This window comes from Eucalyptus grandis, chromosome 3 (assembly GCF_016545825.1).
Source record: "Eucalyptus grandis isolate ANBG69807.140 chromosome 3, ASM1654582v1, whole genome shotgun sequence".
Classification (NCBI taxonomy): Eukaryota; Viridiplantae; Streptophyta; class Magnoliopsida; order Myrtales; family Myrtaceae; genus Eucalyptus; species Eucalyptus grandis.
In genome coordinates this window covers 49,191,426-49,217,370 of record NC_052614.1, presented here as the reverse complement: position 1 = coordinate 49,217,370, position 25,945 = coordinate 49,191,426, and the positions used below count along the sequence as shown (strand labels likewise).

General features: G+C 40.8%; 3 protein-coding genes across 5 annotated transcripts; all 3 read left to right on the top strand.

Annotated features, from left to right (window-relative positions):
* The first annotated feature begins 490 nt into the window (after window positions 1-490).
* Window positions 491-6,406, top strand: LOC104437733 (disease resistance protein RPV1-like). Of its 3 annotated transcripts, XM_039308219.1 has the most exons (7): window positions 491-645; window positions 1,006-1,511; window positions 2,186-3,315; window positions 3,473-3,763; window positions 3,846-4,794; window positions 5,095-5,348; window positions 5,611-6,406. In XM_039308219.1, the coding sequence occupies exons 1-3, from the start codon at window positions 502-504 to the stop codon at window positions 3,138-3,140; spliced, it is 1,605 nt and encodes a 534-aa protein (XP_039164153.1). In that variant the 5' UTR covers window positions 491-501; the 3' UTR covers window positions 3,141-3,315; window positions 3,473-3,763; window positions 3,846-4,794; window positions 5,095-5,348; window positions 5,611-6,406. The 3 variants fall into 3 exon arrangements, with proteins under 3 accessions (XP_039164153.1, XP_039164152.1, XP_018726726.2); XM_039308218.1 differs by lacking the exon at window positions 5,611-6,406 and having other exon boundaries at window positions 5,140-5,588; XM_018871181.2 differs by lacking the exon at window positions 5,611-6,406 and having other exon boundaries at window positions 5,095-5,588.
* A 3,184-nt stretch (window positions 6,407-9,590) lies between these two features.
* Window positions 9,591-14,449, top strand: LOC104437732 (syntaxin-32-like). Its single transcript, XM_039310245.1, has 6 exons — window positions 9,591-9,874; window positions 10,259-10,544; window positions 10,781-11,028; window positions 11,194-11,381; window positions 12,924-13,121; window positions 14,005-14,449. Exons 2-6 carry the CDS (start codon window positions 10,307-10,309, stop codon window positions 14,162-14,164), a joined length of 1,032 nt encoding a protein of 343 aa, XP_039166179.1. The 5' UTR covers window positions 9,591-9,874; window positions 10,259-10,306; the 3' UTR covers window positions 14,165-14,449.
* A 7,139-nt stretch (window positions 14,450-21,588) lies between these two features.
* LOC104437727 (DNA ligase 1) lies at window positions 21,589-25,550 on the top strand. The gene is given in 5 exon segments (XM_039310184.1): window positions 21,589-22,632; window positions 24,388-24,515; window positions 24,518-24,643; window positions 24,938-25,000; window positions 25,003-25,550. Coding segments are annotated over 5 exon segments (951 nt in total). The 5' UTR covers window positions 21,589-22,303; the 3' UTR covers window positions 25,308-25,550.
* Window positions 25,551-25,945: the final 395 nt, after the last annotated feature.

Here is a 25,945-nt window from a genome sequence, read left to right as displayed (position 1 = left end):
TCCCAAATTTATATTTATACCTAAATAGGGAGAAAAGAGCTCTCGACGAATTTCAGAGAAGCGGGCATCATGTTGGCTGGACTGATGATACATTCTCACAGAAATTTTAGATGCAAGAAATTTTATTCAACACGGCGAGCAAAAAAAAAAAAAACTCAACAACGAGCAGCGAAATAAGAGCCAAACGAGACCGAAAAATGATTTTACTAAATTAGATCGGTGAAAACAAGGGAAAGGGACGATATTGAATGGACGGCTGGGATTGTAGCAACTTAATGAAACGGTGAATAATGTGGACTTAAAGAATGCCTGAAGTCCACGGTCTTAGAAACTGCCACGTGCTTGACTGCATAAGTCTCCAGCGCCTGCCGGAGACGGGAGTTAGATCTGTTGATCGTATTCCCACTCTCCTGCCATCTACTGCCTGTCCCTCGAGTTTGCGAGAGAGAGAGAGAGAGAGAGAGAGAGGGGGGGGGGGGAGAGAGAGAGACGGCAAACAAGATGAACTCGGCGTCGCGGGTATGGAAACTGGCTTTACTGTTCATCGCGCTCTCGAGCGCTCTCGAGATACCAAGCGGAGCTCTCTGGGCTTTGATCGCCGTAGCGGACATCGTTGACTTTGCAAGAAAGCGCAGAAGAAACACGGTGGGTGTCGCATCCCAACGTCTGATTTCAGCACCTAGCTTAGTTCTTCCAATGCTGGTTACAACTGACATGATCGTCTAGTAGAGTAGTTTTCCCATTTTATAAGTTTGTTCAGAAAATGCTTGAATAAGGGATAACATTGTTGAGTTCGTTTGAGATCTTCTTTTCTTACACTTCTAAGAGTAGAAAGATGTTTGGATGCTGTTGGAGTTTTGCTCGACAATACGAGAGTGTTATGCAATGCACTGTCATTTGACTTACAACTTTTACTTTTAATGAGGATCGAAAAATTGGGAATTAGTCTCCTCTAGGTAGGAATCTATATGTTACGGAATAAATTATGGTCCCTTGATTTAACAGGAATCGTATGAATCGCCGCGATCTTCACCGACTTCTGTCACCTTTTCGGGAAGTTACGAGGTTTTCTTGAGTTTCCGAGGGCCAGACACTCGGAAGGGATTCGCAGATTGCCTCTACCACAGCCTCGAAAAAATGGGGATCCGTGTCTTCAGAGACAATGAAGAGTTACTTGTTGGAGAAATGATCAAGCCGTCACTCATTGAGGCGATCAAGCAATCGGAGATAGCCATACCCATCATCTCAAAGAATTATGCTTCCAGCAAAAGCTGCCTCATGGAGCTGCAGCAAATGTTAGCGTGCAGAGAAAACAACGAGCAAATGATAATTCCCATATTCTATGACGTTGGTATCTCTGATGTAAAACACCTTATGGGATCTTTTGGAGAGTTCTTTTATGAACTTGTTAAGAATGAGCGAGTTGACAAGGAGAGGATCGATGCGTGGAAGAAGGCTCTCCGACATATTGGAGAAATGAAAGGGTTGAACTTGGCTGAAATGAATGATGGGTAATCCAATCTCCGCTGCTTTTGTCTTGTACTACACGGCTCTGCCTTGAGTAAAATGCACTCACTGTCCCAATTTACACATTCACTGAAAAGATTATGTCTAAGATCTTGTCACAAGTTAAGCCGATCAGAGTTTTGATATTTTGAGACCTTCAATGGCCCCAAAGAAGAAGTCAGAAATTTTGTAATTATTTATCGCTGTTATGTCTGTTTTCCTGTGGGCCTTCTGAACATGCTAAATGCGTCCGTTCTTCAAAATTAAAAGCCGAGGGTACACAACAGATACTTACATGATCGTATCCTAGTAAAGTAAGCCAACTTATTCCATAGATCATTTAGTCAATACTCAATACTACACTTAATCCCTAAAAGGGATTAATCTTGGCATGATTTCATTACTGTTTCACCTAATCTGCATTAGGTTGTAAAAAAGTAAAAGGATTTCTCGAAGAATATACTAGTTTCTGTTATCCTTACCTATAACAAATGCTATGATAAATTCAACTTTGATATCATCTATTAAATGAACAACTATGGGTTAACTGGTGCAAATCTTATTTTCATACATTGTATTGCATTGTCTTTAACTCAATCTTCCTTGTCTTACATTTTGTTTACTGTCTAGTCATTATAAGTACAAATTGTCATAGCTCTCTCATTACTTACATTGGCAGGCATCATGGCAAGCTCATACAGCTAGTCGTCTCAGACGTCTTGCGACTATTAAAGAAGCCTGACCTAGTCGTGACTGAATATCTAGTTGGAATCGACCATCATGTAGAAGAGATTATGAGGAAGCTTGATGTTGACTTTCGTGATGGACAAGCTGTTAAAACATTTAGCAACAAGGGATGCGTTGTTGGAATATGCGGTATGCCTGGGGTTGGCAAAACTACTCTTGCAAAGATTGTCTACAACCGACTGTATCATCTCTTTGATGGCTGTGCCTATCTCGAGAATGTTCGAGAAAAGTATACCCAGGTTGAAGGGCTTAAGACATTGCGATGTAATTTAGTATCTCAACTTGTAAAGAGGGAAAGTCGAGAGTTCAGTACTTCTGACGAGGCTATGCAATTTATCAAACACAGATTCAGCAATATGAAGGTTCTAATTTTTCTTGATGACGTGGGTGATTCTGAACAGCTTACTCAAATTGCGGGTGACCTTACCGGTTATGGTCCTGGAAGCAGAATTATTGTGACATCTTTAAAAAAAGATGTCTTAAAAAAGGTCAAAGTAATAACTCAAACATATGAGGTTGAGGCAATGGATGAAGGTCAAGCTCTTCAACTTTTTTGTAAGCATGCTTTCGGGAAGGATTATGTCAGAGAGGTCGATCGTACTCTTTCTAGAGCCATTATATCAGCTACCGGTCGGCTCCCTTTAGCTCTTGAAATGGTGGGTTCTTGCTTATTTCTAAAACCAAAAGAAGTGTGGGAAGATACATTGGAGAAATTGAAAGATGCTCCTCACGAGAAAGTTGAAAAGGTGTTGAAGATGTGTTATGAAGATTTAGATGAAAATCAGAGAAAGATATTTCTGGATGTAGCATGTTTTCTTATTGGAAGGGACAAGAGAATTGCCATTTACATGTGGGATGACTGTAAATTTTTTCCTCTAGGGCATTGAAGCTCTTCTTGTCAGGTCTTTGGTGAAAGTGGGAGAGAATAATGAGCTGTGGATGCATGACCAATTAAGAAACTTTGGTAGGGAATTAGTACGGAAGGAGAACCCCGAAGAGCCTTTCAGGCGAAGCAGGTTGTGGAATCACGAGGAAGCATTAGCCACACTAAAGGAAAGGAAGGTAAATGCAAGGACAACAAATGATTCCTCGAGTGGACAATGTTGATGCCTTTCTCTATTTATTTGTCTTTTAATCATTCATTTTAACTTAGACAATGATCATTTTCTACGTTTTCTTGATGGTTTTCTCATCCAGCTAACTTTTGTTTAATTCACAGGGCACTGAAAAAGTTCAAGCACTTGAACTCATGTTTGATTATGGAACTGATGCGTGTTTATCTTGTGAAGCATTCTATCCTCTCTGGAATTTAAGGTTCCTTAAACTTGACTCTGCATATATTGAAGGCAATCTTCAGAATCTTCTTGCAAACTTAAGATGGTTGGATTGGCAAATGTGCCCTGAAAAGACCCCGGGACTTCCCTATTTCAATGTTGAAAACTTGATCATTCTTGATCTGTCATGGAGCCGGGTAAATCAAGGTTGGAGAGGTTGGGAGCTGATCGGAGAGGTAGAGATTACATTTACTTTTATCTTGCCGATCCTACGATTTTCAAGAACTCATTATTTTTTATTGTCTCATTGATTTGCAGAAGGCGAATAAATTGAAAGTTTTGAACCTGACAGGTTGTCTTGAGTTACTAGAATCTCCAAAATTCCCTGCTCCAATCAAACTAGAAAGATTGATTCTGGAATCTTGTTCCAAATTATATTTGATTGGCCCATCCTTTAAAAACCTAGGCAGCTTAGTTTCCATAAATATGAAGTCTTGTAATGTGGACCAGCTGCCAGATCTGGGTTTCATGACGGCTTTAAAAGAGCTTGTGATCGATGGGACTTTTATTGATAAGATTCAGTTCCAAAAGGATTCTATGGAGCAACTTGAGACTCTTAGTGCTTGCAAGTGTGAAAGGTTAGAACAAATATATGAGATTGATCACTTACGATCTCTCTCTAATCTTGCACTGGATGGAGCTGCTATAAAGACCCTTCCAGTTTCCATCGGGTCACTGGAGAAACTCCAACGCCTATCTTTAAGGAACTGTCAGAAATTAACTGAAATTCCACGATCCATTGGAAAGCTCAAGGATCTGCAGTTTATGGACCTGTCTAACACGGGAGTTGATGAATTGCCTTATTCAGTCAAGCATTTGGAAAATTTGAAAGTGCTGAAGATGGAAGGTACGCACATAAAAGAAATTCCTGAAGCAATACAATATCTGCCAAAGTTGGAAGAGATAGATTTTTCTCTCTGCCGGAATTTGGAGATTCAGATGGACTCTGATTTTGCGGGATTAGCCTCTTTGAGAGTCCTAAAACTGTCCTATACCCAAATTCCCCACTTGCCTGAGAGCGTTTGTTGCCTCTTAAATCTCCAAATGGTTGATTTACGATACTGCAAGAAGCTTCAGGCTCTGCCAAAATTTCGCTCCAGTGTAATCATCCTCCGCTAGGCTTCCAGAAAGACGTGGACAGCTGTGGAACTTCATGCCTGACTATTGTTGAAGGGTGGTAACTTGGTGATGATCCTGTTCCGCAGTGGTAAGACTCTCTGAGCTACTGCAAATTGACTGCTTGGAGATGAATTAATCTAATTTGGAACCTCAGATTTTGGCCTTTTAAGAAACATAAGGTCATTTTTAAGTCGTATTCTTCGCTCAGCAATACTCATGCAGTTTTTTTTTTTTTTTTTTTTGAGAAGGGGGGGAATTTTTAGAACTAGGGTTAGCTCTGAAACCGTTTCCCTGCAGTATAAATAACCTTATGTGATCGAACAAGTACTGTGCCTCTTTAAATTGCTGTTGTCTATTATCTTTACTTAGATTATTGAAATTGTTGCAGTTGGAATTGTCTGAGCAGGAGCATAATGGTGTTTAAATTTTGCAGCAATGGGGAGGAGTCGTGGTCGACAGATTTCACCCTTTTTTTTTAAGAGGCGATGGTAAACTCGCCAGGCGGAACTCAATTCCATAATTATGAGGGAGGGCACGTGGCGATTTGGCTGGCTACTGGATAGGAGATTCATTTCGAATGCAAGAAGGCAGTAGCTATTGCGTTTCTCTTGTTTCGATGATTCGCTGCTTCCATTAGTCCCGGTAAGTTTGTATCGGCAGTAACTGCGAAACTCATCCCTGCTACGTGTACTGCAGTTTATTCCGTTGTTGTCCTTAACATGATTGTCAGTTCATAATAGACGTCTCTCTTCGGGCCAGTTAGCTCGGCCAAGATTATCAGCCTTATCTGCAGAATCTGTTCATGTACAAAGGCTCGTGTTGGATCGCCTCATTCTTTCGTACTCAACTCTTTTTTTCCAAGTAGATATGCGAGTCCATGAATGCATTTTGCTTGGAATGACAGGGCAAAGATCGTCAGACATTATCAATCAACTGGATCCAATACATCAGGATCGCCCAACCGAACTACCTCATCAGCAGAAAACGAATTTTGCTGGCCTGCCACCCGAAACGTTTCCTCGGCAAGGCAAACAGATTGAGTTAAGTTAATCGCATCTTCGTGTATGAAAATTACCGACGACTTTCCTGTCGAAGAAGGTATATAAAGCCACTATTTCCTCTCGATCGGAGGAATGTTTTTTCCAGCATTCTATTGAACATCAGAGAAGCACAGATAGCTTAAGCCGGAGCTGTTTCCATGGCTTCTATCTCCTAAGTAATGCGTTGACCTGCAGGCTAGCCGTTCTTCCTTTTCTTTTATACGGGGGCAGCCCAACTGCTAGTTGACCGTACAATTGATGAAAACACCCTTCTGACAGTAATTCTTCAAGCAATTTGAAAGCGTAAGAGTGAAGTAATCGTACGAAATATTCATAATGCATGCGCTTGCCGATTTCTTGCCGAGTATCCGAAGGAGAGAGGGAGAGATTACGATGATCGCGGCCGTGGTTCTGCTGGCGTTAGCTGTCGTAATGGACGGAATCGTGAAGAGGGACATGGAGGTAAGTAGGCGTTCGACGCAGCCATGCTCGTGGCCACAACAGTCACCGCCGTCGCAAAATCTCTCGTCCCCACCAAGGTCCACGCCGTCGCCGCTGTGGTCAAGACAGAGTTGCTTGCACTCGGCAACCGGGTCATCATCACCGTCGCAGTGGTCCACGGTAGCACACAACGGAAGAGAACCGCAGTGCTCGAGCACTGCATATTAACTCGCCAAATGGGCATCGCGACCACCAGCATACGCACAAAGCCCGGGGTCGCATTTGAGGTCCGCCTCGTCGCCTTCGTCACGACCGTCGAGCACAGGGGCGATTCGTGATATGGACATACATCCATGGCCGTCGCAGACACAGTCGTCACGGCTGCAGACTCAGAGCCTGCGCTCGGGATCAGGGTCGACGTCGTCGCAGACATCACGAGTCTCAAGCACAGGAGCGGTACGTAATTTCAACGCACAGCAATGGGGATGGCCGTCGCAACGATCACCGCCCCTCGCAGCCAACATCACCGAGGCCGGCCACGCAGCTGCGATGGGCGCAGCCTCAGAGCCTACACTCCAAATCAGGGTCCGCGTCGTCACAGCCGCAGGTCTCGAGCACAGGAGCCGTACATGATTTCAACGTCCGGCAATCTCCGCTACAGCCGTCGCAACAATCGTCGCCCTCGCAGGGCAGTCGACAGCGTTGCCGCCGCAGTTGACTCAGCCGCCACAGGGCGTTTCGGTTCAAACCCCACATGCAAGTGTTGACTTTGCATATTCCGTTATGGTTATCTGTCCACGTCTTCCCTAGTCCCTTTCAGAGGGGGAAGACCCTTCATTTCCTTATACCACGCTCGGGATTAGTTACCTAAGGAAAGCATCGTGAGGATCAGGGTGGGTTCCAAAACCCCCTTTCGAGGGTTTTGTGGCCGGAGAGCCCCGTGGGGATATTATCTTGTTATTTTACATCCCGAAAATTCCAAATTTAAGATGAAATCTTTTAAGAATTTGCTTAGGTTCAATTTGAAGAAAATATTAGATATTGGTGCCGCGCCAATTCTCTCTATCTTTACTCAATGCGTCATTACTCAGCGCGTCATTTCTCTTTCCTCTCTCTTCTCACACTCTCCCCTCCTTGCTGACGCTACGACATTCTCTATCAAATTGCACTCTTTTTTACGACGACCACACTCTCTCTGACAACACTCCCTCCCTCCCAACGATGGCCTCTGTCTCTATTCCATGCCTCTTCCTCCCAACCTCTTTCTTCTCGAATCGCGCTCTCTCCAGAGGCTCAGCTTTCTCCTTCCCTCCCCACTCGCGTTCAAGAAGCAATCGCTTTGCTCTCTCGTCAATCGCTCTGCTCTCTCATCTAATCTTCCATCGACGACTCGCTTCCACACTCCGCTATGCTCAAAACCCTCTCTCCCAAGAAATCCTAGATTTGTGATGACAATCCCGCTTTTCAAGTCCAATTTCTTCTTTTTACGGGGGTTTTATGTCTGCATCGTTGTTTTGGGTGAAGCTCACATGTTGATTGAAATGACATGGCACTATTAGGGCCTACATATTTTTATTTTCTCCAAATCTCTATTTTTTTATTCCTCGAAACAAAAAAAAAAAAACACAGAAATCCGTTTGCTAAAGTTAACTTATTTTTTTTATTTCCCGGAATAGAAAAGTAGCCAAGAAATTGATTTAGAATAGAAACAAGAAAAAAAAAAAGTAACTTCTTATTCTCGGGAACAATTTTTAAAAATAAGTCAATTTTTTTCTTTTATATTTTTCTTTTATTCTTCTTCCTTATTGCAGCCACCACCGCCCCTACCAATTGCAAGCCACCTTTGGTCGCCCGCGCCATCATCAATCGACCGCCGGTTGCCGTCACCTAACCGCGACTATCGTCATCGCGCCGCCCACAACCCACCGGCCTCCCCATTGCCCGACAATTGCCACCAACCATCGCCCGACCACCGCAGTTTGTCGTCAACAACCGCCATCGACCGGCGCAGCCTGCCGCACGACCGTCGGCAACTCGCCGCCGTTGACCACCGCCCATCACCGCACAACCGCCACCTAACCACCGATCGCCATCCCCTCCTATGGACGAGGCGGCCGTTAGGGGACGGCATCCATAGGAGGGGACGGTAGTCGGTGGGCCGTGGGCGGCGGTTGGCGATTAATGGTCGACGATCGCGATCGGGCAACGGAGGTGGTGGTCATGCGGCGGCCGATGATGGTTGGCGATACGTGAGCAAAAAGAAAAATGAATAAATACAAAAAAAAATTAGCATTTCTATTCTTTTTCTTTTTCAAAAATAAAAATTTTGTATCGTTACTAAACACGTTATTTACTCAGAAATTAGTCTCCGAAGTAGAAATATAAACTAACTATTTTGAGAGAGATATATGCCTTCATTTAGTCTCTTCAATTTTCATTTACTTAAAAAATTATAAACTAATCGTAAGTGAATTTGTGGTCCCAAAAAATAAAAATAAAAATCATCTCGAGTGAATTAGCGAGCTAGTTTCGTCATTTGGCATAGAGAGTGAAAACCTGTCGCTAACCATGGCTTTTCACTATTTGAACGCGATCGGTCGAATGTCGAATAAAAAATCGGACCTGCCCAACTTTCCTTCTTTTTAACAAGGTCATCGTCGCTCCTCGAAGACTTCAAATTGGGCATCACTAGACAAAATTAAGAGCCGGATACAACAAGTAGCGTACGTTACGTCTGACCGAAATTAAATCCCCATCGATATGCCATTTTCATTAGATCGCTTACTTGATTGGATACCGATTGAACATTGTTACTTTCAAGCAACTATTGCAACCATCATAAGTATAATTTATATGTACTGTGTTAATCATGGTTTTTTCCCCTCCTGTATGTAGATTTGTTCGAAGTAATTTTTTTAGTTTTGAGATATTATTTTAAAATATTTTTCAAACAAATCTATGTTTCAACATGAAAATATCTAAATTTCTCCAAAAGAAATAAAATATAGGGTTTAATCTCATAAAAACTCCTGACCAGTAGAATGATGACAAATTTATCCAAAATCAATTTTATAATCATCAAAAACTCTAAATTTGTTTTTTCGTTAGTTTTCATTAAATTTTACGGTCAAATTTTTTAGTTGAATAACACATGACATTTAACGAGCACCTCTCCATTTGCCATAGATGTACAAATTTATGATTTTCGTATTATTAATCTAATTTAATATAAATCAATGAATAATAAATTTACGATAAATATAGTAGTTTAGGATCTACGTCAATCCAAAACATAAACATCTAAAAACTGATGGACCTCGTGTGGACCTGTGGGGACCCACTTTGGTATTGCGGTTTTGCCCACAAATTCATTCATGGACAAAAACAAATAGAATTAGGACGTCGCGACTCCAAAATTAAAATCTTCGGATTTCGTACTTTTCCTCTTTTCTCTCTCGTCGCACCGACGATCCGCGCATCCCGCCACCGCCGAGAAACGCCACGTCGCGGCGGCGACTTCCGACCTCCTTCCGCCTCCGGATCTCTTGAATCCCCCGCGGCCTCCGCCCCTCGATCGATCAAGGCCTCCCCAGATTCCGTCGCGTCTCGTCGCGCGGAGCGCTTCGGAGCCTTCCCTAGGGCTCGGATCTCGCGGTTCTTCGCCTGGATCGATCCTTCGATTCGGAGGTAAGCACCTCTCTAATCCGTCGACGCCGCGGTTCTTGTTCGGTCGGCATTCGTATTGCCTTGTAAGGGAGCAAGGAGTGATGGAATTCTGTCTCTGGGATCGGAGTTTTTTTTTTTTTTTTTGTCGTTTAACTGTAGAAATCTTCGATTTGCATTGAGGTCCGTGTGAGTGCGGGTTTGATCTCGGGAGCGAAAATGGGAGTCCGAAACGGTGATTTTCGTGCGGTTAGTGGTGCAATTCGATCCGGATCTGGGAATTTCTTGTAGTCTCGTTTAGGTCTCTGTTGGGGTTGGATGGTTGGGGCATTGCTGTTTACTTGCATTTGCTGCTGAGCTGATGATGCGTGCAGATCTGATGGGATCCTTTGAAATTTTGTGTTGCAGTGGTTATGTTTCAGTAGGTCTCCAAGACCAGAGTCGAAATTTTAAAAAATGCCGGTAAAGACAGCCCAATCGTCTTTTCGGGATCGGACGCAGGAGTTTCAGAGTATAGCAGAGAGATTGAAGAAGTCGGTTTCTTCTGGGCCGGGACCAAATGGACCGAGCAGCAGTTCCAAGACAGAAGAACAGCGATCTGGAGTTGCTCTTCAATCCGAGTTCAATCGGAGGGCTTCGAAAATTGGGTTTGGGATACATCAGACGTCCCAGAAGCTTGCAAAGTTGGCGAAATGTAAGCATCCAAATTGTTCAGAACTAGCAGCTGCTTCATCTGCAGTTATAATTACATGTCCCATTTATGTTTAGGCAAAGCATATTTTGGTCCTTTCTAAGTAGCATTGTTACATTTGGCATTGTTTAGAGTGACCTCAGAGGTGTGACAGTTTGCATGGGTTGTGGTTTTGCATTATAGATAGTTGCCCCACTAAGATTTCTCTAGATGACCGATTAACTACATTTCTGTTGCAGTGGCAAAGAGAACCTCGGTTTTTGACGATCCAACTATGGAAATTCAGGAGCTTACCGCAGTCATCAAGCAGGATATTACTGCTCTCAACTCTGCTGTGGTAGATCTTCAGTTCCTTAGCAATTCCCGGAATGAGGGTGTTGTCTCCAGTGACACGACTAGTCATTCAACCACAGTTGTAGACGACCTGAAAAATCGATTGATGAGCGCTACAAAAGAGTTCAAAGAAGTTCTAACCATGCGAACAGAGGTAACTCTAGCATTTGCTGGAATTTCATATGTGGAATGCTTCCCTAGTTCATAGAGTGACCTAATTTTGTTTTGCTATTGCTGAACTCAATTAAGTTGATGAGTCACGTGTCTTGGAAAATCACATTGCGTTTAGTCGTAACCATATTCTGTTGTTTATGTGTAGAACTTGAAGGTACATGAAAATAGGAGACAGTTGTTTTCTTCCACTGCTTCCAAGGAAACCGTCAATCCTTTTGTTCGTCAACGACCACTGGCTACCAGATCAGCTGCTAATGCCTCAGCAGCTCCGCCTCCCCCATGGGCTAATGGGTCGTCATCTTCGTCGTCGTCGTCATCCCCGTCTTTTCCCGGGTAAAATCTTTATTCTTTTGCACTGTTGTTTGCTAGCTACCATTCCAAACTGCTTTCCACTTACGTCTTTCAGACCGAACGTTTGTTAGGAGTTCTGAATTACTCATATGGTACTCTTGCATGAACTTCTTCCTATCTTTGGACAGCTGCAGTGAAGATGTTTTCTTAGAAAAAACTGTGATTGTTTTGTATGATTGATATTGCATCTAAATTGCACTCAAACTGTGTGGTTCTTTGAGATTGAAGCTGTTGATCACATCAGAAACCCCATGACCTGCTGTTGAGTCGAATTGCTTGTCATTTGAAACTCTTTCTAGAATTGGGCTGCTACAATCTTGTCCATCTATTTGAACTGGAGCTGCAATGTATTCAGGAGAGAAACCTCCACCTACAAAGCCATCAGAAGAATTATTTTGTTATCTTCAGAGAATATCAGCGTTGATTCCTGTATAATTTCCTCCATAAGACTAGTCTTTGATTTGCATATATCCAATTTATTTTTTTTACTTCTTTGGCTACAGTTCATGTTTGATATTATGTAGAGAAGGTCTTCACATGCTTATTGGGAGATTGAGTTAAATTGTTAATGATAATGTCAAACTTAGTGGGAGATTGTTATGTATCACTCATCATTGGTAAATAGTCATAGACTTGGACTTTATCTGTCATTACCATTACGTCTTTGAAAACAAGTGATGAGAAAAGGAAATAAAGGGGAGTAAAGTTGGAGGAAAAGACAATGGAGAAAGATATCCTTTTGGATGGAAGTAAAGTATAGAGGAAAATATGCAGTTGTGAAATTTTAAGATGGAAGGTCAATGTAACTTTTGCTTTGATTTGATAATGATGGTTGAAAGACTGATCTCATGCATTCCTCTGTATTCTCGTCAATTTTATACCTGGAATCATAAACCATTAACCCTGAACTGTATCCAAGATATATGCAAAGGATGTTCTCAATTGTCCTTCATGCTAAAGATCAATTTTTCACTTTTGCTCCTCTCGCTCACCTTGTAATTGGACACAGTATACTGGAGCTCTCTTATGATTGGAATCCATCTCTGCTAATTGGATGACAAGTACCTAGTCTCTGGGGCCGGTGCGATGCCCCTAGCGCAGCAATAACCATTAACATGATATGTGGATGTGGTGACATAGGGGCTACAAGTGGCCGCATTGCTTTGTTTCCTGCACCATTATGAACTAAATAATTTTATCTGCATTTTGAATTTGTTGGGTAGTCATGATTTCTTTAATGTCAACTTTTTATCAATCTTTGTGTAAATAACCAAACTTCTTAGTGAATTTCCATTCTCTTCTGAGAAGAAATTGAAAATGCAGAACGTGTCAAATTAATTATAATGTGAGGAACCAATTTGTGCATTTCAACCTCAGACTCTGTTTGACTTTTTTTTTCCGGTCAAGAGATTGTTGGCATTGCTCGTTGTGCAATTTTATACAATTTTGGTAGGGGGAATTAGCTACATGTATATGATGCATTTGCTGATATGCCCTTTAATGTCACGTGTAATTCTTCCTCAGAAAGCAGGGAGATGGGGAGAGTCAGCCTTTGCTGCAGCAAAATCAACAGCAACAACAGCAAATGGTTCCTTTGCAGGATACTTACATGCAGAGCAGAGCTGAGGCCCTTCAAAATGTAGAATCTACCATTCATGAGTTGAGCAGTATCTTTAATCAGCTGGCAACCCTGGTTTCTCAGCAGGGAGAGATTGCAATCAGGTGTTTTTCCTGTCTAGAGTATCTCCCATGCTAGCTGTTTTAATTATTTCTCAGTAACCACATTGTGTTTTGGTATAACAACGTTAGTCTGGTTCATTAGACTCTAATCTTTCTGCATTTTTTTGTTCGTTCTCCTTTTTTTCTCATGAATTAAGTTATGACATATTAAATGCCTCGCAGAACCTTAATGCAAATGAAATTTGCTTTTATAGTGAATACTGGAATAGTTTTTTAGAGAGCACTCCAGCACTGAATGGTTCTAGCTTCATCTCGGATAGTTCTGATCACCATTGTTCATCTCCTTTCTGTTTGTCACGGTTTAGGTTGCATACTAGCTACCGATACCATGACGGCTAGTTGGGAAAGTTCATGTGCCAGAAGTAGATGTTATCTTCTGCATAGGGTATCTTCTAGGATTGCTAGGGAGTTTTATTTTTATGTATTGTGAATCAGGTCTTTCCCAATGAAATTTAACATTATCAAGATACTTCATCGAAACAAGTAAATGGTTAAATGAGACGTGACATTATTTGATGTGATGATATGCCGAATCCCGACAGAATCATTGGGGCTAGTTGATGAATGAGTCGTGCTAAGAAACTTCGAAATTCGTTTGTGAAATGAACCACCTGCAAATGCACATGTACAATGGCCTACATATAGTTTAATCTGGTGATGTAAACTTTACTAAATGTTGTAGGAGTGTTAAATTTAGAAGTTAGTTTATCTTGCTATTCAACTATTCTTGTTGTCCTGCTTCCACCATGAGAGTGGAATGCCAGTCAGGATTTCTATTATATGGAAATGAAATGCTGTTATTGGAAATTTTCATTATGGCATTGTTTCGATGGGCATTTTACGCTTCCTTTTTTGTTTCTTTTAGGATTGACGAAAATATGGATGACACGCTCACAAATGTAGAGGGTGCACAAGGGGCCTTGCTGAAGTACCTTAACAGCATATCATCAAATAGGTGGCTGATGATCAAAATATTTTTTGTATTGATTTTTTTCCTTATGGTTTTTCTATTTTTTGTGGCATAGTTGGCTCAAAACGTTAAAAGGAGAAGATAAGTGGACTTATTTTACTATGATATACTTGTTCATCCCTCCAAACCCCTATCGGATATATTCTTCCGCGAGGAGGCAGTATTGGTGTTTCGTGCTCGGTTCTCATTTGCCTTTGTCTGTAATGAAGCACATAATCGTAAGAGATTTTTTTGGCCAGTGAATCAATCGTACAAGTTGTTGGAAAACACACTGATGAAACTTTTATTGTCTTCCTGCTTTTCCAGAGTATTTGAATGCAGCAAGCTTGTACTTAAAACATTTCATGCAGCAGAGTAATTCCACTTATCTTCTCCTTTTAACGTTTTGGTGAAGTATCTAATAAGTAGCTCAGTCTTGTGGTGAGCTACCGTTGCGCCTTTCCTACAACCTGCCTTTGTTGAAGTATTTCCGGTGCATTTGGGAATGCTTTTAAAAGCAGCTTAAGCACTCGAAAGTACCTTGAAAAGCTTAAACAAGACCCTGTTTCAACGAACTACTGTTATGTTCATTTCTTTAGGGACTGACTATTTTTTCAATAATATTTTCTAAGTGCTGGCTAAGTACATGCCCGCTCCGATGCAATAACACAATTCAACGTAAAGGGGAAAATCATTGGGGTGAGGACGCAGCAACTCAATGAGTTTGTAAAAATCTGGCGTAGGCTGAGAAGGATGAGTCTTTTAAAAACAGTATTTTCAAAAGCAGTCTTCATTTGTTATTTCATAACCGTAATTTGAGAGTTTAATCCTTTTATGCTAGAAAAGCCAACCGAAACGTTCAATTAATTTGTGAGATAATGGTATGACTCACTAGTAGATGACAAAAATTGTTCAATTTACTTTATGTGACTTGCATTTCAATCACGACATCCCATTTGAATGATTGTCTTGTCATATTACTAATTAAATCAGTTATCACGTTGTCCTTTGATCAATTATTAGAGGGGCTTTCAAGAGCTTATTTATGTGCTTTCTTGATTAAGAACAAATCTGATCATGTACTTAACAGCTTGAATCCATCTAGGCCCTCACGGGATAGATAAGTTTGAAAATCGATATTGAGTGGGTCTGGCAATGGCATATTGTTAGAAGTTCGCCCTTATTCAAAACTTATAGCATACTTCCTTCATTTGATGATCCAATTAAGTGCTAAAATTTAAAAAAAAAAAAAATAGTCAGTTAGTGAGACTAGGCTTGTTTGACAATTGTAACTATCATTTACTTGAAATTTCCAATATTTACTTTTCCAATTTTATCAAATAAGAAATCGGACCAATAAAAAAAAAATGTCTCTTTTGTTAGTGGATGGGCCTTGGAAACAAATTAGCCCGACTCCGCGATCCCAGTTCGAACCAGCTCACTTTGTTTAGAGAAATAGAGGAAGATTTTTCTTATTCAAACTAAAACATTGGCATGTCCCAAAAGTTATTTTGTTAGAAGCTGAATCCTATTCGAAACATATAGCATATTTAATTTGTTTGATAATCTAATTAAGGGCTAAAATTAAAAAAATAGTCAATTAGTAATACTAAACTTGTTTGAAAATTACAACTATGATTGACTTTAAAACGCAGATTAACTTAAGTAATCACATAATAGGGCAAGTAAGGAATATATTACTTAATTCATTAATTAGAAAAGGTAACTGATGGCATGTAGAATCTTTTCAATTATATGGTTAAAATTTATATTTGATCTCAATTTCATTAAAGATATATTAATAATACTCAAAGTGCTCAATTTCAAGTTATTATTGGATAATTTTTTTTATTTTCAAAATTGAAAATCATCAACACTCGAAATTTAGTATTTAAGTTTCCAATATTTTTTGTCCTTGTTTGCACATGAACCGTGTATATTCCTTGTTTGGGTTAGAAAGAGCCAAGTTTTTACTCCTTTTTGTTTGATTCAAAGGCTAAGAAAGAAAGAGATTTAAATCATGGACCTTGGTCCTTCGCAAGTAATTTATTAGTGTTGAATCGGTGTGTGGCTGATATACCCAAGCATTATTATGATTTCACAAAATGTGCAATTTGGGTTTAAATGGTAGGAATACCTCCGGGATGGGTGTTGGAAGATGTATATTTTGATTCTGAGAAGATTGGGAGGGTGTTGGAAGAAGTTTAGATGCTAAAGGAGGCAGACCCCCATAAAATAGGGAGAGTGAATGTTGAAGTGGACTTGCTAGCATCTCTAAGATGCAAAACTATTGTTAATGAAGGAGAAAGAATGCTATGGGTGAAATATAAATATGAATGGCTACCCATTATTGTGAGAATGGGTCATTATGCCTTGTATTGTGAAGAAATCTTGTATGAGCGAACAAAATGGACTAAAATAAAGTAATCAAGTATGGACCTTGGCTGAAAATTGAAAGTGCATGAAAAAGTCCTCATTAGGAAGCTTCCTATGGGGTGATAAACCAACAAAATGAAGAAGAAAATTCAGTTTTAAAAACGCAAATTCAGTCAACGAGATGGAAATAGCGGTGAGAGAAAAAGTAAAGAGTCCAACTCCAACTAGAAGTAAAAAGAAAAAAAGTGACAGCCCTCACTAAAGGAGCATGATGGAGTTTCAATCCCAACTGTAGCAAAAAAGGAAAGCAATGGCAAACAAATAGTGTCATTCAAACCACCCACTATTGAAGTTCTCAAGATCAAGGCACCAAGTGTTGAGAAAAGCCAATGTTTTAAAAGAGAAAAAGCAAAGAGGATTCAAGACTCTACCATTGCACTAGTAGATAAGATGGAGTTCTTAGACACTCCTATTCAGGTGGTAAGGAAAGGAAATGAGTAGGATTTAGTGGCTAGCCCTAATAAGTCACTCGGAGATGACACGCGAGTTTTAAGTCGAAAACTGTCAAGGGCTAGGCAACCCCTTGATGTTCCAAGAGTTGAGAGCCATAGTGGCTCGAGAAAGACCCAATATAGTGTTTTAAATGGAAACAAAAAGCCAACAACAAAAAGCCAACATTTGCTAGTGGAGAGGATAAAAAGATGGCTTAAATACCCACACTCCTATTTAGAATAACCATAAGGAATAGTGGGCGGCTTGATTATTATGTGAGATGAAGAAGTAGAAATCAAAGTGATCTTCAGCTCAAAAGAATTCATTGATTTGGAAAACAAAGATCCAGAAAGTGACACATAAATGAGAATTACTTTCTTCCATGCTTCCACAAACTTTCGAGAAAGACTATCGCTTTGACAACAAATACGAGGCTTCCGGGTAATTAACCAACTTCGGTGGATATGCATGGGCGACTGTAATGAGATCTTGTATAATTGGGAGAAGGTAGGCAAAAGAGAGGTTGACCATTAGAGAATAGTGGCTTTTTGAAAATTCATGAATGATTGTTCTTTCATGGATATGGAAAGTAAAGGGTACGCCTGCATAAGGACAAACAATAGAGAAGGGGATGCACTAGTCAAGAATAGGTTGGACAGGGTATTATGCACAATGGAATAGAGGGTAGCTTTTTCAAATGCAGAGGTTATGGCACTACCTATTGTGGGATCAAATCACAGTCCATTCATGCTCTATTTGCATCCACTTCAAAACAAAAGGAAGAAAGAATTTAAGTTTGAGATTTACCGGCTTGAAGAATAGGAATGTGGGGAGATTATTAGAAGTACATGGCAAGAGGGACAATTTCACCTCCTGAGTTTTTCCAAAAAAAAAGGTCCACGAAATGTCAAAGGAGCTAGCATTATGGAGTCGGGGAAAGTTTTCCAACGCATCATACCAAATTAGAGGGCTGAAAAGGAAATTAATGGAGATAAATAACAAATCGGGGGCAACCACTAGTAAAAAAGAAATCTAGAATATAGTGGCACAAATGGAAAAACTGTGGAGACAAGAGAAGATATATTAGGGGATGAGATCTCATATTGAATGGCTATAGTGCGGAGACAAAAATATAAAATACTTTCATGCAACAACAGTTCAAAGGAGGCAACAAAACAGGATAATAATACCGAAGATTGATGAAGAAAATTGGTCCAAAGGACAAAAACACCCTTAAAAATCATATAGGGACTTCTATTGAAACCTTTATGTATCGATAGGCTCGAAACTTCCTATCCATCTTAGACTAATGCTTGAGCTCGGTTAGAGACAAGATAAGTGACAATTTGATGGCAAATTTCACATTGAAAGAAGTCAAAGAAGTAGTTTTTCTGCTAAGGGCATTTAAAGCCTCAGGGCCCGATGGTTTGAATGGCCAATTTTATCAGCATTTTTGGGAGGAAATTGATGAGGATATACTTCAGCTGGTTCGGATTTTCTTCGATATAGGTATTCGCGACCCTTAATTAAACAAGACCCATATTGCTCTTATTCCAAAGGTTAAAAACCCAAAAGAAATAAGTCAAATTAGACATATAAGCCTATGCAACTTTAGTTATAAAATCATTTCAAAAGTGATGGCTAATAAGCTAAAACCATGACTCCACAAGTTAATAGCAATAGAACAAAGTGCTTTTGTCCAAGGCCGTCAGATTTAAGACAATATCCTCATAATCCAGGAAGTATTGCATCAATTAAAGGTAAGGAAAAGAAAGAAGAAGTTCCAAGCCATCCTTAAATTGGACATGCAAAAGGCATATGACACGGAATGAGATTTCTTGAGAGCATGTATTTTGAAAATGGGTTTTTGTGAGCATTGGGTTGACTTATTCATGCATTGTGTCTCAATTGTATCGTACAATGTGAAAGTAAATGAAGAACCTACACAATATCTTATACCCTCACGTGGAATCAGACAAAGCGATCCACTATCTCCTTATCTATTTATACTAATGGCCAATGTTTTATCATAGATGATGCATAAAGTCATAGTAGATGGAAGCCTCAAATGAATCACTCTTAACAAGTACTGTCATACACTATCACACCTATTATTTGCTGATGATGCTATTTTTTTTTAATGGAATAGTAAAAAAAAAATGCCAAAAAGTTGGTGGTTATCTTAAACCAATTCTATTTTGCAATAGATCAAGCTATCAATTTGAACAAATTAGGAGTTGCTTTCAACAATGGCTACCCCCCCTGAATTTGAAGAGGAATATGGCTCGAGAGTTGCATATCCCAATTATATAGAAGGTGAGGAAATACCTTGGCATACTATCCTATTGGGGTCAATCAAAGAAAGAAATGTTTGCATAGATATTAACAAGAGTAAACCTGAAAATAGAGGGATGGAAAAAAAGATTATGTGAAAAGCAGGTAAAAAAGTCTTGATTAAGAGCGTAAAGCAAGCTATTCCTCAATATGCTATGTCGATCTTTAAGATATCAAATTTTGTGTGTAATGCCATTAAGAAGAGAGTAACCTCTTTATGGTAGAAACAAAGTGATACAAAAAGGGGAATGCACTAGAAAGAATGGGAAGTGATGAAATTCAGAAAAGATGAAGGAGGATTTGGCTTCAAAGACTTGCAAATCTTTAACAAAGTTGTGATAGGCAAACAAGTTTGGAGATTATCTCAAAATCCTTCAACACTTTGGAGTCGGGTTCCTAAAGGGATATATTTTCTAGATGGAGATCTTTGTAAAGCCAAAAATGAACATCACCTGTCTTGGAGTTAACAAAGCATCCTAGTGGGAAGAGAAACAATTGAGCTGGAAGTTAAATGGTTGGTGGGAGATGGCTAAACTCAAGTTTAATTGGGGGTCCTGCAAATAGGGATGATCCATACAAAGTAGCAAACGTGATTAATGAAGGAACGAGAGAGTGAAAAGAATTAATATTGCGGAATCTTTTAGTGGAGAATGTCGTCAAAGAAATATTAGCTATCCCCATTAGCTCTTCCCCCAAGGCGTCTATGTTGGACAGCAAACAAAATCAAAAGCTACATAGTTAAAAGCAGCTACAACAATGAGCGTTCCAAGTCCAACAAGGTAAATCTAAGCACAGCAATAGCCTCATACCAGCCTCCTAGACAACTATGGACAAAATTATGGAATCTCTAAGTTTCCCCCCAAAATGCAAATATTTCTATGGAGTATATGCCAAGACACTTTACCCACACGAGAAAAACCTTTCAAGAGAAGAGTGTTAGTAGACTTGCTTTGCTCAAAACACCCAGAAACGATTGAACATATACTTCTAATGTGCAGTTGGACAAAGAAAATCTGGTTAGACCCAACATTCAAGACACACAACAGCCCTCTAAATGTAACCATGGTAGACAAATGGCTACTGGATGTTCTTGAAGCAAAACCCGACCCAGTTGAAGCGAAGGTAGCCGTGACAACATTCTGGCTCATATGGAAGGCACGAAATAATGCTATGTTTTGGGGGCAACAACTTGATCCTCGGGCCATACTAGAAGAAGCACGAGCACAAGTTAACAACCACCTCCGATGGAACCCACATAATAGCAAATCAAAACCTAGAAAAACAAGAGCAGAGACAAAGTGGAAACCTTCATCCAGTGACAATCTGAAGCTGAATGTGGACATTTTGTGGGTGGGGAGCAAAAAATCTTATTCAATTGCTAGGATCTTGAGGAACTCGAGTGGGACAGTGAAAGGTGGATTTGTGAGCGAGACCAAGATAGAGTCGTCTCTTCAAGCCAAAGCACTAGCTTTCGTGAAAGGGCTAAAGTTTCTACAACAAACCCAATAGAGTCATGTGCGATCAGTACCGTAGAAGACAATAGATTTTGTTTGTGAAAGTGACATTTGAATGGGAGTAGAAAGCATCTTGGCTGAGAAGGAGAACCTTGGGCCATAAGGAACATAGTAAGTGAAGGAAAATGGATCTTAGGCAAGTTCCGTCAAGAAAAGCTAGCCAATTGTCTAAGGGAAGGAAACCGAGCTACCGATTGGGTAGCAAAAAACTCCCTTTCAACTGGGTATCTTCCCATCCTTAGCCTCTTCGGGATATTTTATGTTTGAAACTATGTTTACCTTTATCACGTAGCTATCATATTAATGAATGAAAGAAATCACCCATTTTATGACTCACAAATATAAATAAAAATTAAAAACTATATAGTTTCTTATATTTCCACAGTCTAAAATTATTAATTCTCCATATTCAGTATTCAAATTTTCAATTATTTGCTTTTCCAGTTTTATGGAACGTGAAATCGGATCCGATAGGACAAAAAGAAAAGAATTTGTCATGTCCATGTCGGTGGATGGGCCTCGAAACAAATTAGCCCGACCCGATGCCCCGGTTCGGCCCGACCCGCCCGTCCGTCCGGAGAAACGGAGGAAGATTTTTTTTCTCTTTATCCAAACCAAAACGCGCGGCACGCCACGGAAACGTCACCGTATCTTGGAGTTCCGCAAAACTAAAATAGGTGAAAAATTCCTCCCCAGAAAAAAAAAAAAATTTAAGTAAAAAAATAAAAAATAGAACCCGTATATATAGCCGTGCGGTCCGATTCCGTTTCTCCATTATCCCTACCACCTCACCCCTTCCTCATCTCCATCGAGAAACGTCACGAAACCCTAATTTCCTCCCCTGCAACCTCCTCCTCCTCCTCCCCCTCCTCCCCTCCCGCTCCCCTCTGCAATCTCCGCCGCCGCGCTCGGCTCCTCCGCCGCCGTCGCCGTCGCCGTCGCCGCCTCCGCCTCCGCCGCGGGCCTTCCCGTGCGGAATTGCGCTCCCGCAATCCCTGCGGCACCGCGCGGGGAAGCACCTCCTCTCCTCCTCTTCCCCTTCCTTTTCCGGCGGCCCCCACCGACCTCCGATTCTCCCCGTCGCCGCGCTTCCCTATTTCCGTCGCGCGAATCGATTCCAATCCGCAGCTCGAACAAGCTGTTTTTTTTTTTTTTTTAGACATCGGTTTTCCGTTTTCGGTTTTGCGTTTTGCGTTTTGCGTTTTGCGTTTCCGTGTTCGTTTTGACAGGGTTGGTAACCTGTATAAAAATTCGTCGAAAAAATTCAACAATCCTAAAAATTTTGTAAAGTCATTTGCTGGATACATCCTTCGTTCCTCTACCTTCGCCGGAGCTCGGATTGATCGATAACCCCCGATCGCCCCTGCGTAGTTCCAGCCGATTCTTTTCCTTCGGACAGATCGCCGCGTCTGAAAGCTCCGTGGGAAAAATCGTCTGGGAAATCCTTCGATTTCGGCATCTGTGCTCGTGGGTCTCGAATCGATACGGCGAGCGTTACCATGGTTGGTGGAGGTGGCAGGAGGGACGAGGGATCCCTGGTGATCAACAACACCAACGTGTTTGCTGCGCTCGAGACGTTGAGGAAGAAGAAGAAGTCGGATAAGGATAAGGGGTCGAAGAGCGGCAAAGGGTCGTCGAAATCGGGTGCCCAGTCGCAGGCCAAGGAGCCCGAGCCCCAGGTTTTCTGGGCCCCGACGCCGTTGAAGGAGAAATCTTGGGCAGATGTTGATGACGATGATGATGATGATTACTATGCAACCACCGCCCCGCCTCCTGCAGTGTGGGAAAGACGCCCCAGACCGAGGAGCAGCAGCCCGCCAATGCAGAGGTTTGTCGTGGCGTTATGCATGTAAATCGTTGATATATTGCATATGAGATGCTCTAATGTCTGTTTCCTCGGTTGAATCGATGATTGGAGAAGAACCTTTGATTGGATTTTTTGTTGGCTCATTGTCTCGAATTGGTTTTATGATTTAGCAGATGAGTTCACGGCGAGCATGCGTATTGTGTGGTATCATTTGTGCCCTGGCGTTAATATGTCCATGGCACGATAACTCAATTTTAAGCTATGACATGATACTTAATTTCGCGTTTTGTTGGGATGATACATATACATGCTGCCCGGCAACTTATCCAACGTCATGTTAGATTTTAAAAGCAGACATGAACTTATTTGATTGCGACTTGAGTATTGTTTTCATCCGGTGTAATGGTTACTTTTTTGTCGGTACGTGTTTAATGCCGTGAATCTATTTTAGAGTAATTGCCATAAATTTTCTTAAGAGTTTTGAGATTACAATAGGCTTAGCCAACTGTAGACAGCACTTGGATCTTCTCGAATGCCGTCATTTTCAGTTTTAAATTGGAAGACAATGTTTATGATACCGCTTCCAAACATCTTCGTGAACTTCGTCTTATCAGAATCAAGAACGTGGTGAGCAGCGATTGAGTTTCTTTGAAATGGATTAAGTCACTCTTAAATGACACATGAGGTGTGTCTACCCCATACGTTGCAAGATATGTTTTTTCGTCAGTGGATTGGGGTTCAGGACATTTATGCCACCTCATTGATTCTGGTTTTTACTTACCAAAAAAGAACCGTGTTTTCTATTTTAGATCCATCATGTGCCTGCTTTTATGATAAAAAAACCGTCGGATGTCAGTTATTCTAGGACATCAGCTTTAATCTTACAATAATTATGATGTTCCTCATTCTTTATATGCATCGAACTATAAGGATTTGCCATCATTTCTGCTTAATTGTATCCATCCTTACGTGGCGGTGAGTAACTGCTGGCAGAACTTGTAAGTCCTAAGCCTTTTGAAGTCAGCAATCTGACTGAAAGTCTTTGCCACGGATAAGTACCAGTACCATATTGTTTTGCTTGCCTTGCTGGAATAAGATGTTTTTTTCCCAAGGATTCCGAGAGCTTAGCATCAATGACATCAGGGTTTCTGTTTTGTTCTTCTATTCACTGTTCCTTTGGACTATCTGTTGTGGTACTGTTTTTTACTCTTTGAGCTTCTTAATGTCCTATTCATCTTGTTATGCATGTGTCAGTATAATAGATCCTAATTGTGTATGCTGTGCAATGATAATGAAGGTAATTTTTTTTTCTTTTTTTGATACTAGATAAGAATACAGGGATATGAGTAGTGCTTATTACAGTTCTTTTTTTCCTTCATGCTGATTGAATACCATCCCTTTCTTGTCATCTTATCTCCTTGTAGAATTCTTAATTGGCGAACCAGACCCAATATTTGGTAGTGAATTCTAGACTTGGGAGATTTTTTTTAGTGGACATACATACTGGATAAAAAGCGGTGGCACAATTTGGAAAGGATCGTTATTGCTGCTAAATTAGATGTCTAGCTTGTATGGTTGCTGTCAAATGTATTTTGTGGTTAATAAACCTCTTTCATTTTGTTTATGTGACCTCAGACATCTGATCGTGGACCTTAGAACTTTCAGTTAGGGGTTGAGAATGGAAGAGATAAGACTGACTTCACCATTAAAGTTTACTTGTTTAAATGTTAACCATGATGTTCTATCTTTATATTTTACTCTGTATTCTGATTGCAGGATACAGAGAGTGAGGATGATATTCTTTGATGAAGGGGATGATGATTTGGAGGAAGAACATGAGCATGAACAAGATGTTCCAGTACACCCAGAGCCAATTGCAATAAAGCCTGCTGAAGTTCCTGCTGCATCAAAGAGACGGAGAGACAGCTCTCCAAAAAAGAAAGGAAGAAGAAGGAGCTTGCAGAACTTGAAGCACTTTTGGCTGATTTTGGTGTTGCACCGAAAGAGGACAATGGCCAAGATGAGCCACGCGGTAATTAATTATGCGTCATCTTTTATGATCACAGTGAAGTTTTACAAAAGGCTGACATCTCATGTGCTTTATCACTGGCACAATGGGAAACTAGGACATTCAGGCATAGTGGAATTTTTTATTGGGTGGCAATTTATTAGAGTCCATTTAGAGATTATTAATGTTTCAGTTTGTTCTTCTTTTCTTTTCTGTTATTGATCTTATGTTGGAAAGCTATTTGCCATCCTTTTGAGTTTAGTCAGTTTTTTGAATCTTACCTTAGCTATGCATTGTCATTTACAGATGCGGTGCCAGATAAGAAAGATGCGGAGCCTGATGGTGAGGGTGAAAAGAAGGAAAGTGCTCCTGGAGAGTCGAAAGTGCCAAGAAGAAGAAGAAGAAGGACAAGTCTTCCAAGGAGATGAAAGAGCTCCAAGATCAGCCCAACAGTACAGATGCCGTGAACGAACCAGAAACTGGAGCTGAACAGGTTGGTGAAGATGGATCATCTGTTGACATGAAAGAGCGGCTAAAGAAGATGGCCTCAATGAAGAAGAAGAAATCCTCCAAAGAGATGGATGCTGCTGCAAAAGCTGCTGCTCAAGAGGCTGCCGCTAGGAGTGCAAGGCTCGCGGCAGCAAAGAAAAAGGAGAAAAACCATTACAACCAGCAGCCAGTACGGTAAAGGACCGACTGTCATTTGGCATCTGCGTCTTAAACATGTACTTTGTGCTGTTCATATGGCAAATGGGAATAATCTTTTGGGCCTTGTGGCTCTGATGTCTGAGGTGACCTTTAGTTGTATTTGCTGTGAACTAGAAGATTTTTCTTTTTTGAATCTTGGATTTGTTGTGGCTCCATTGCCGTGGCCACAAACATTTTGCCAGTTTTGCTTATATGATTTAAATTCATCCTTGGGTGAGTGATAGATGCTTATAGTTTGGTATTAGCCTATATGTCCATCCTCGAAGATCGCAGCTAGGAAAATCTTTATGGATATCTCAGACCGTGAGCAGACTGACGCATCGTCCTGGCTGATGTAGAAGTAAGACCCGGAGGCTTTAGAAATTTTTGTGCTTATCATCAACGAGGGTTGGCAATTCTCGTTTGCGTGTTGTGTTTGTGTTGACTATTCCGTCACTACGCGTCGTTTGAGAGGAAAAAGATAATATGCACAACGTTTTCTATTCAAAATGAATGAAATTGTATCAATTCGTGTCGGTTATGGTTAAGTCCAGCCGTGTCATGTCGGATTCATGTCTCTCAACGCGTTTGTGTTGGGTTCGACTAATGATCTCATGTTGCGTTGGAAATTTTTCATTA